General features: G+C 47.8%; 1 protein-coding gene across 1 annotated transcript; it reads right to left on the reverse strand.

Moving 5' to 3' along the window:
* Nucleotides 1–8,004: 8,004 nt before the first annotated feature.
* On the reverse strand, nucleotides 8,005–10,580 carry HOXD13 (homeobox D13). The gene is made up of 2 exons (XM_035131472.2): nucleotides 9,857–10,580; nucleotides 8,005–8,348 (listed from the first exon to the last, which is right to left on the reverse strand). The coding sequence occupies exons 1-2, from the start codon at nucleotides 10,578–10,580 to the stop codon at nucleotides 8,098–8,100; spliced, it is 975 nt and encodes a 324-aa protein (XP_034987363.1). The 3' UTR covers nucleotides 8,005–8,097.
* Nucleotides 10,581–11,145: the final 565 nt, after the last annotated feature.

Genomic DNA, 11,145 nt, shown 5'->3' on the forward strand with positions numbered 1-11,145 from the left:
TTTTCTCAGTAGCAAGCCCTCACGGTTTTCAAGAAGTGTGTAGGGTTACAGCCTTAATGGACAACAATTCTTCCACCCCTCGTTACGCTTACAGAAATAGGAAATTTCCACCTCTGCCTTAAATACACAGGTACAAAAAGGGGCACTCACCCCTGTCTTACGTAATCTATAAACGTTCTATCCCATCCTCTATCCTTGCTCAAAACAAAGGAGGCCAAATCGATGGAACCGCGCAGTTCCTCGCAGGTCTTACTGAGAAGTAATACCCATTGAGTTCCATAGTAGGGGCGCAAAGGGGTGCAGCCTAAATTCTTCGATCTAAACTTCATGTCTATGTGTGTTATATTTTGATACCGAATTGACCAAATTTTGCTTTCTTTGACTCCCGTGCATAACCGCGGGAGTTATTCGTGGGAATCCTAGGGCGATGGTCGGAAGGTACGCGAGAGGCACTCAGTTTGCTGAGCAGGTCTGGTCTATGCCCAGCTGGGAGACCTCCTGGCAACCTCACGTCTTCCTGTTTGGGCTCACGGCGGAAGAAAGGTGGGCTATAGAACGGCATGGAAATTAGCCAATGGACTGAGTGATAGAATGGGAGAGCCGAGAAAGTCCTTAGATCTAAGCCTTTCCCATTGAAATCAATTAGGATGTTTGACTTTGGGCGCGTCTTGTCGGTGGCCTCTAGATTGGAAATGCCGATGAGAAAATACTGATGAACTCGTAATTAAAACAAGTTAATTACCCTCTCGAGAAATCACGAAGCAAGAGAGACTATTACCATACACTCACAGTGCAATGTTGAACATATTCAGAAGGAGTCATGGTTCAGGCCCAGGAGAGACGTGTGTTTATTAGATAAATAGAGCCACTCTATCAGAAGGGAAAACCAGAAAGGGCTGGGTGTTAAGATGCGGTGAAATGATGTCACTATTAAGAGGCCCCATAGCATTACCCTCAAAATGCGGACCATTCTAGCAGAAAGGACAATGAAAATAGAAATAATAAAACCTTATACAGTACTTGAATATATACCGGTACAGCAGTGAGGATGCAGCTAAAAGATAAGTATCAAACCAAATTATATACCTTGCAGCAAGTCTATTTTTGTTGGGTCTGCAACTCAGATTTGAAGAAGACAAGATTGTTTTTATTCACAGGACATTTATTTATACAGTGATCAATTGCACCACGTGCAAAACAAGCACCCTTACTCTGTAGCTGAGACTGCCTGCTTGCAGGCTGCTCATAATCTGAGGTCCTAAACGGTTGGTTACTTAACTTGCGCATAAATCCAGCTCTGGGACTACAAATAGTGGGTAAACTGACTCCACGTGTAAGCTGAAAATTAATTCTGGTTCTGCATTACGAAGAGTTCTGTATAACTGGCAAGCTTACACAGTCCGGGAGAAGTTCTTACATCAGAAATATGCCGCTTCATCTGGTCCATAATCTGACCCTAATCACGTTTACCAGGAAATTAATCACATTGATTTGAATGTTACTTACTTCCAAGATATAGTGCATATGCAAAAAGGGACAGAATAACAGACCCAGAGCAACTTGCAGGATGTCTGACTCAAATTGTTTAACAGCAAAAACTAAAAAGTTTGCACCCACCCACCCACCCACCTAATAATAGACTGCTGAGAAAGAACGGTTGGGTGGGGCTCGGAGTTAGTTTATATGTGAAATGTGGGGCTTAAACTCGGTTCTGAAATGCATCGCAAAATTATGAGCAAAACACATGCCCAGAGAGGTACTCTGTTCCATATTCCTTTAGTCTAACTCTAGGACCTTGGAGGTTTTTTTTGGGGGGGCACAAAATGAATCCCACAAATGTGGCCCCCTTTAGTGAACATAAATCACAGGCACACAATATGACCCTAATCCCACTGACTTTTAGAGGACCTTATGCTACCAACATGAGTTTGACCAAACTGCAGGAGGCAGTGGAAGACAGGAGTGCCTGGCGTGCTCTGACGACAAAACAACAAATGTCCCAGGATTTAAATGTTAGGCTGGAGAGAGTAAGGTTGCAATTATAACCTAACCCCGTTTACCTGGGAGTAACTGCTATTGACTTCTGAGTAGACATGGTTAGGATTCAGTAGGGCTTACTTCCTGTAAAACAGAGTTGATAATCCTAAAGGTATGGTCTCAGAATCAGTGGGAAATAACAGTCATATCCAGTGTAGTAGGACAATGCAGTCCTATTCCTGTCTCCTCGGAAATAAGTCCCATTGAAAGGGTGTATAAGATTGCAGACTTCCTTCCACTTTGCTTTTTTAGTTTCCAAGTTCAGTGAACTAGCGATCAGACTAAGCCAAAGGGGGGGGGGTGAAGGAGGTTATTTATTCCCCCCCTTTTGTACACACACATACACAAAACATTCATGGAAGAGGAAAGGGCGGAGGGGGAAGAAAGAGCTGTACTTCAGGCACGGCCAAACTTGGCCCTCCAGGTGTTTTGGGACTTCAACTCTCATCATCCCTAGCTAACAGGACCAGTGGTCAGGGATGATGGGAATTGTAGTCCCAAAACACCTGGAGGGCCAAGTTTGGCCATACCTGCTGTAGTTAGAGGGGGCCCTTTCTCCATCCTTTGGACCCCTTCCCCCTGGGAAACTCAACAAACCTGCTGCACCTGGAACTGGGTGTGGAGAGTACAGATGAACGGGACACAGCTATGGGCAGCTTGAGGAAGCCCCATCAGCTCTGGGGCTGCCCATAAATACCAAGTAAGATAGAAGCGTGATGTCTGCAGTCTCCAGGAACTCTTCTCATGAAACTTTTGTGGGTGAGCTAAGAGTTTGTTTGGACCCTGGGTGAGAACCCGGGGGCTGAGAGGGAGGATGTGTCAGAAGGAAAATGAATTGATATTCATGTGCATGTATTAGTATTATTAAGGTAACGTTTTTATATGTAGCTGTGCATTTTTGTAATATTTTGTTGTCTGTTGTCTGTTGTTGCTTCAGTTTTATTGTACACCGCTCAGATGTATTTTTTAAATATATTTAGCAGTATAGAAATTAAATAATCGAAGCAAAATAAAAACTTTTTTCCTTCCCCAGTGCACATACTAATGAACTAGCCAGTCCGCTGCCAGAAAGAAAAGTGACTCACTCTTCAAACTATTTTTATAGGTCTGAAAAAGCACAACCCTTAAGGAATCAGTAAACTCTTAGCTAACCAATTCAGGCATAATATGCGAAGGAAATATAGGTAGATCCAAGGACGTGGATGAAATAACACTGTTAGTGAAATGTTAACTATAGTTGTAAGCAAACTGTAAAACCTACGCCCACATATTGCAAAATTAGACTGACACTACTGTATCAGGAAAAATAGCATGCACCAGAGTAAAGCTATTTTATTTCCTAACCTGGTTAGGATCATGGCCCGGCCATATTCCTGACCATATTCGGAAGTAATTCTCAATGAATGAAATGGGCCTCTTCTAATTACAGTACAGCTGTCTAAGAGCCTCGGTTATCTGAGCTGAGGCTTCAGAATGAAGAGTCTCATAATTGAGCTGTTTGCAGTGTTTATTTTAATATTACAGTTTAAAATGTGTTGGCTACCCAGGAAACCAAGCGCGAACATTCCACAGGAATCCATATTTCCCTTTTCCCCGCTTTCATTTTACGGGCATATCCTTTCAATTACGACATGAAAGTTGTGTTCATACATATTGCTCGGAATGTTGCGAATAGAATTTCTCCTCGGCTTATGCTGCAATTCGTCCAGCAGATGGCAGTATTGTTCTACACATTGAACTGTCTCGCTTAGCAGCGGCAGGAAACCAGCAACTAACCCCACGCAGCCGCGATGGCGGTCTTTGTGTAATTTGCCTAACAAAATATTGTCCACAATTCCCGATTACAAGCAAACGACCGTGCACTTTCGGACAGCTCCCCCCTCCCCCGCTTAGGCGCTAGCTGCCCACACACTTAACACAAAAGGCGTTACTCCAGATAGTTGAGACTTGTTCAGCCAATTTTTAAGGAACTGGAAACGATGCCAAGAGTTGCTAGATTTGGCGCCCCTGGATAATCCCGAATTGCACTTGAGCGCTGCAGTCCACTCGTGAGCAGGCCCATTCAAATCAAAGGAATTACTCTGGTGTAAAGCACGCTGTGTGTCTCTTTGCAGCCGAAGCACAATGGTCGGAGAGAGGCCTTAATTTTGTACAGTACTGTACTAGCTGTCGTGGGGGGGTGGGGGGGATATATATATATAATTTAACCCGTTAGCGTCCCTCGCCTCCAGCTCTCTCCCGGCAGCCTTTCTAATTAAATTTGGCATTTGGTACACTTTCGGTTCCTTTATGAGCAGAGAGGGTGCGGGTAGCCCTTTCGACGCTGTTGATTCAGCAGCCAGTTCAAAGTTCATTCCCCAGGGTTCCCTCCGCATTTGCGCAGCACAAGGTAGCACTCCCCACCTTTACTCTGGACTGAGTCCTCCCAGGGCTTCCTGCGGGGGGGGGGTTCTGAGAAGAGGGCCGCCTTATTTATACATGCCCACTCAGAAGCGAGCGGCGCCGAATTGAATGGCACTCATTAGTTCCTGAAAGTCTTGTGTGCAGGGTGGAGTGGGGTGGTTGCAGCCTAAAGTGATTTTAGGACCCCAGCTACGGCTTGCATTTACAGTAGCGCATCGCATGAGTAGAGAGCGAATCACTTTAGCACCCCAAAAGTTGTTTGAAAGTCAGTTCCATTGACCTCAATGGAGCTTCTTCCCACAGAATTGCAACTCAATTCTGGATGTTAAGGAGGTGAGTTAGCGCAGTACGAAAACAGGTCTGGATTTATTGATGTTTTCAGTGGCAACAAGGCGGCAGAGTTAACATTATCTTTGCATAAGAGGGGAATTCAAAACTCAGCACGCCAAGCAGTGATTTCATTTCCGTATGAGTATTTTGCGTGTGTGTGTGTTTGTGTGTGTGCATGAGTGAAAATGTTACGAAAATTTGTTTTGTACACCCTCCAAAGGAGGAGATACCAGAAATTAAAAAAACCCACTATCATATTATTTACTTCCACTACGAATACCTAACCCTTCCCAGACTCACCCCCACCAACTGCTGCTACATAACACCCAACACATATTTATTCCATCAGTATAATAGTTTGCAGCAACTTATTTCAGGAGTATGTTTACCTGTCTGCATTAACATAAAAACACACACACACACAAAAACATTTGTTCATGCCTTGGAAAACCTTTCATCCTCTCTAGTTGAGTGTACTATTATTTTGGGTGGGATTTAAATCGAGAGAGGGGACAGAAGCTAGGGAGGAAAGGAAAAGACGGCCATAGAAAGATGCTCTTTCTCTCTTCTCTTCTCTTCTCTTTTTATTTTATTTGTTTTTTTAAAAAAAACCCAGCTATTTGCGTCCAGCGCCAAACCCCAGATTCCAAGGAAAGGCGTCCAAAACGCAGGGGCGCGGGGAAAGAAGTGGGACAGCGCAAACGTTGAAGATTTCCAAAGACCCCCGTCTTTGTAGTGAACTGAAATACACGGACACGGCCCTTGAAATATAATACTTGCATTTCAAGTGTTTCACATATGTGCTCGGAGTCATCTATTACTTCAGCAAAAACCGAAGGATAAGACATATTACACTGGCATGGCTTTAGATACTTAAAACAAAGCGAAACCCCAACATCACACCCGCTCACTGTTTGAAAACAGACTCCTTTCTTTTATTTTCTTTTTAAGGCCCTTTCTGACAAACACACACAGAGACGTGTCGTTTTCTTTCCCTCTGGGCATCGAAAATAAATAAATCAGTTTATTCGGGGTAGTGAGGAGGAACATGTCTAACAGCTTGTGAGATCAAGCCTTTTAACCAAGTAAAAACGAAAATTAGCCGTAGAGCAAGAGTTTGGGAGCAGGATGGGAAACGATTTTGAAACGCAAGGGCCAAAGTTCAATACTTCCTTTTTTCCGCCCCGCCCACTAAATTCAATTATCCTTTTTAATCATTAAATGAGTTCAGGGGCTTCTGCTCCAGAGGGCTGTGTAGCCTTAAGTCCCTTGAAGTCCATTCAAGAAACAGATCATTCTCTCCCTGCCCCTGCGGCTGGCGCTTTCCTCAACGACGCTATCAGCCCGTGAGTTAAAGATCTGCTTGTATCCCAAAGCAAAGCAGAGCAAAGCACGAGGTCTCAGTTTTACCAAGTAGTTAAGTATGGGAGCAGCAGGAAGGAGTGAGGGTCGCAGGGCTTTCGTTTCCTACTCGAACCTAAAGAAAGGGGACCGACAACAGGGAGTCGGATTCAGATCAGATTCACTCCACAGCAAACTTTTCGCCTCTAACCAGGCGGGCGCCAAACGAGTTTCCCTCTTTGAGGCTTTGCGCAAATCTGCTGCGACCCAACAACCCACCTGGAAAAGGAGATACTTCGCCATTGTATCTCTTCCGTGGCGCCTGGAATTTTTGCTCGATGCTGTGCACTCGCTTGTTGCAACCGGGAGAGGAAATAAAACACCCAACTCTTGGGTCTACGTAACGTACTAGGACTCTTTTAAAAAACCAAACCTATTTTTTGTCATTTATTGCTTCTTTCACTAACACCCGTTTCATGTACTGTAGTTAACAAAATCTATCGCCAAGCTCCCACTGCTCTGAGCAGAAGCCTGCCCATTCCCAGGAAGGGTTAAAAGCGAATGCTTTTTTTTTGGTGATTGTGGAGGAGGAGACAAAACAGAAGAGTTAACAGAACGTCCCGATATTTATATAAAAATACGCATCGATTTATACACACCTTTATACAAACTAAACATATTAGGCACAGTCGGTTTAAAAACCCCGGAACTCCAGGCCACTGTACTAAGTTGAGAATTCAGCCGAGCGCGTGAGGTGCCCTAGCTCTTAGTACAACAATCATGAAAAAGAGCTTACGTGTTAAGCATCGGTTGCAGACTGCATGCGAGTGCAACAGCAAGCAACCCAACGTCACCACTTCCACTTCACACGCGCGAACACACACGCACCCCCCAAAAAAATTGCAGACAGGATCCGGCCAAAATTTAAAGCACTTATAAAGCCCCGTTTGGTTCCAATAATCCACCATGCATGGCAGCAAACCATCACGAAACTTAGTGGAACTAACTTTACGGTGCGTAAAGTACGGGTAGGTTTCCTTTGGGTCGGATCTTGCCTTTCACTACTGCAGGAAATCTGACTCCATTGACTGTACATAAAAGCAACCGGTTATTTCTTCCCCGCTACCCGCAGCAAATGTGTGGGAGGTGGGCAACCTAATCAACAATGCATTTTTGGGGTTCGTTTCAAAAAGATTATTTATAAACCTGACAACCACCCCATTCTAAACAGATGGTCTTGGGAGGAATTACGAACTCATTTCTACAGTGTATACTCCCCTAAATGAACTTTGCTTAGTTAAGCCTGGAACGGCAGGTCTCCAACCCTCTGACTCCGGTTTAAGATCGTGGGGGATCGGTTTTCGGAGGAGGAGGTGGAAGGAAAAATGCAGTCCTCTTAAAAAAAAAAGTAATTTCACATTAAGGTCAGAGGTCAGTGGCGACCATCGACTTCATTTACCTTGGCGTTGACGTCATCACCACACAACTCCCTTGCACATAATTCTTGTCTTCTGGTCCACTATGAAAATTCGGGAGATTGATGATAAGGATAGACTATAGATATATAGATTATATATATCTATCTATAATCACACCAGCTCCTTTTAGCACTTGGCATATTCTTAAGGCTAGTTTAGCGGTTTTTCAGGAAGGCCTCCTGGTGGGGGTGGGGGGATGGGGGAAGGGAACAGAACCTACCAAAATACAACGAAGGAAAATGACTTTTTTTTAAGGGGGGGAAGAGGAAGTTTAAGACTTGCAAGTAAATCCGAAAAAGAAATTGCGAACCTTTCCCTATAAGTCCTTCAACAAGGTTCCTCCCTCCCCCCTCCCCCCCGGGGAAAAATATTAAATATATTTCAAGTCTTTCCAAAAGTCTTTTTGAGCCGATAGTGGATGGTTTGCAATTAATATATATTTATATATATATTTATAGCTAGAGATAGATCCTACCCCCCCTCCAAAAAAAACCGATTTGGGCCCGGATCAGGAGACATTGTCCTTCAGCTTGGAGACTATCTTCTTGTCCTTGACCCTGCGGTTCTGAAACCAAATAGTGACTTGTCTCTCCGAGAGGTTGGTGGCCGCTGATATCCTCCGCCTCTTGTCCTTGTTTATGAATTTGTTCACGGCGTACTCGCTCTCCAGTTCCTTGAGCTGCAGCTTCGTGTAAGGCACGCGCTTCTTCCTCCCTCGCCGGTAGACACACATATCCGGCTGATTTAGTGCAACGTCCCCTACGAAAAGAGGAGACCAACGGGCAAGTTTAAAAACATTTTTTTTATATTTTTTTACCATTACAGTACTACTTAGTCTTACGCCTTAACTTAACGGCCGACAGCTCTCTTTGGAGACGATGCAACACAAGAGCTGGTTTGCAGCTGTTTCAGTGAAGATTTCTTATTTTGTTTAATCTAACTCCTCAAGTGCATATGGTTCAAAAGGGAAATGCACACTTGCGCTCTCAAGCACACAGACAGACAGACAGACAGACAGACAGACAGACACACACACACACACACACACACAGAGAGAGAGAGAGAGGAGAAACTTTGAAACACTGTATCTTCCTTGCTTGATTTGCTTGTGGCTGCCGATGGTTGACACGGGATACTCTGCGCCCCCCCCCCCGAGGTTTGCGGGCTCTGGGGCAAGTTTGCAGCAGCCAACAACAGTAAAACGATCACGGCCAGCCTCGGAGAGGCCCGTCTTCATTAAGGCCAGAAGTCCCCCCCCCCCGCCCCTCAAATCCTCAACTCATTTCCTCTCCGGCTTTCAGTCCCTCGGATTACTTTCCAGCGGATCTGATTTTATTTTAAAGCTCAAGGCTGCAAGAAGCCCGCGAGGGACTTTCTGAGAGAGTAACGTAAAGGGTGAGGGGTGGCTTTTCCCGAGGAAAATACGCCTCGGATCAGGCTGCAGGGCTGAGATCCTTATCCAGTCTGCTCAGAAATAAATGGCGAGTATTTTAGTGGAACTTGTTCCGATGCCTTTTCTGGAAGTTCACACACACACACACACACACACACACACACACACACACACACACACACAATGCAAGCCAAGGGGACCTTCCTAGATTTGGGTTTTAGGTCTGGGGTGTTTGGGGGAAGGACCCCCAACATATTGCCGTGTGGCTTCTGTACGGACATAATGAGAATGACTGCACAAATAGTACAATCCTACCCCGAAGTCAATCCCATTGAGCTCAATGGGTTTCCTATTTTCCCTGGAAAGTGGGTAGGAGAATTGCAGACCAAGTCCCACATATTTCAGAGGAACCTTGGGAGTGAACAAAAGCCGGTCGCCTTACAGGCTTACTGGGAAGATAATGCCCACTATAGGACATTCTATCTACAGCCTAAGACTAAGTTACTGGATAGGAAGTTCTTTTGAAAGTAAAGGCGATTACAGGTTAGGCGTGTCAAAGACCCCTGCAGCCCAGGAGCAAAGACATGAGAGCATGGAGAGCTCAGACGCTTAAGGGAGCCGCTCCACGGCTTTCTGTGGGGCTTCCTTGAGGGTCTCTGGGAGTTGCAAAAGAGAACAGGACGTTTGCTGGCTCCTGGTAGGTCCAGCGTGTAGCTAACCAGCTGGAGGAACTTTCCCCTCCTTTCCCCTCCTCTCCCCCTTCCCCTCCCCTCCCTGTGGTTTTAGGTGGGCAGCTACTTCTCCCAGATGTCAGCTTCCTGTCCGGTTGACCTCCTCCTCCTCCTGCTGCGATCAGCACCTGGCCGTGCCGTACCTGGGAAGGAGGACTTCCAAAAGTGGGAGCCCTGGGCCTGGTCTTTGGCGCAGTACACCTGGCCGTTCCACCCGTTGGCCAAAGTCCACGACTGGTAGCCCTCCATGGAGATGTACGTCTCGTGCCTGGGCTCGCCGCCCGCCGCCGAGCCGAAGGTGGAGACCATGTCCAGGTAGCCGGCGGGCACGTGCTGGTAAGGGCCGGCGGCGGCGGCGGCAGCGGCGTAGCCCTGATAGAAAGAGACCTCCTTGGCTCGCGAGGAGACGTCGCTGCCCGACGGAACGCTGGTGCTCGCCAGGCCGGCCACGTCCATGTACTTCTCCACGGGGAAGGCGGCGTGCGGGGAGGCTTTGAGCGCGGCGTTCTGCTGCAGGCAGCTGTAGTAGCCGTTGCCGAAGTGGTGGTAGCCCGGGTGGTAGCCTAGTGCGGCGGCCGCGGCCGCGGCGGCCGTGGCCGTCGGGGGCCCACCGCTGGAGCAGTCCTTGGAAGGGGCCGCCTCTGACGACGACGACGACGAGCGCGCCCCGGCCGAAGAGCCCGAGCGCTCGTAAGGGAAGCCCGAGGAGGCGGTGGGACCCGCAGCTCGGCCCGGCGGCGGCGGCGCCGCCCCGAAGACCGACGGCGATAGGAAATTGCGGCACTGGCCCCGGCCACTGCTGCTCCCGCCGCCGCCGGCGTCTGCCCGTAGCGCCTCCATATCCCAGCCGCTGCCTGCGCGGCTCATGCTGCCTGCGCCGAAGAGCCTTGCTGAAGGCGGGGGCGCCGCCGCTGCTGCTTCTCCTTCTCCTCTCCCTGGCCTGCTTCCTCCCCGCCTCGGCCCAGCGGCGGCGGCGGCGACCCCCAGCAGCTCATGGCGCGCCAAGCCACCGTAGCCGAGGCGACTGCTGCCTGGGACGGAGCGCTGGACGGGGCGGCCTCGCTCGCCCCCAGCTCGGGATGGTTTATAAAAACTAAGGCCACGCTGGGAGGGGGGACGCGGCGCCTGGCTTCGCAGGGAGGGCCAGCAGGGAACCCCCATTGGCTCCTCACGCCCACGTGATCGTAACCCGGCCACCGGGAAACTGAGCCTGAGAGAGAGAGAGAGAGAGAGAGAGAGAGATCACCCCTCCCTCCCACCTCCTCTCTTCTCCCTCTCTAAACTTTGTTTCCCTAAGTAGTTACGGTTCTCAGATAAGGGGTTTTGTTCTATTTTTGGGAGGTGGGGGTGGAGAAGAGGAGGATTAATAGGAGGGGGCAGGAAAAGAGGGGCTTGAATAAGACTGAAATATTAATAAATGCCGACGACCCTC

The sequence above is a fragment of the Zootoca vivipara genome, chromosome 1, assembly GCF_963506605.1.
Source record: "Zootoca vivipara chromosome 1, rZooViv1.1, whole genome shotgun sequence".
Classification (NCBI taxonomy): Eukaryota; Metazoa; Chordata; class Lepidosauria; order Squamata; family Lacertidae; genus Zootoca; species Zootoca vivipara.

Excerpts from the sequence above, each read along its gene's own strand:
- HOXD13 (XM_035131472.2), bottom strand. The coding sequence starts at position 10,580 with ATGAGCCGCGCAGGCAGCGGCTGGGATATGGAGGCGCTACGGGCAGAC. Across the intron at positions 8,349-9,856 it reads TTGGAAGTCCTCCTTCCCAG|GGGACGTTGCACTAAATCAG; the intron begins GTACGGCACGGC and ends CTCTTTTCGTAG.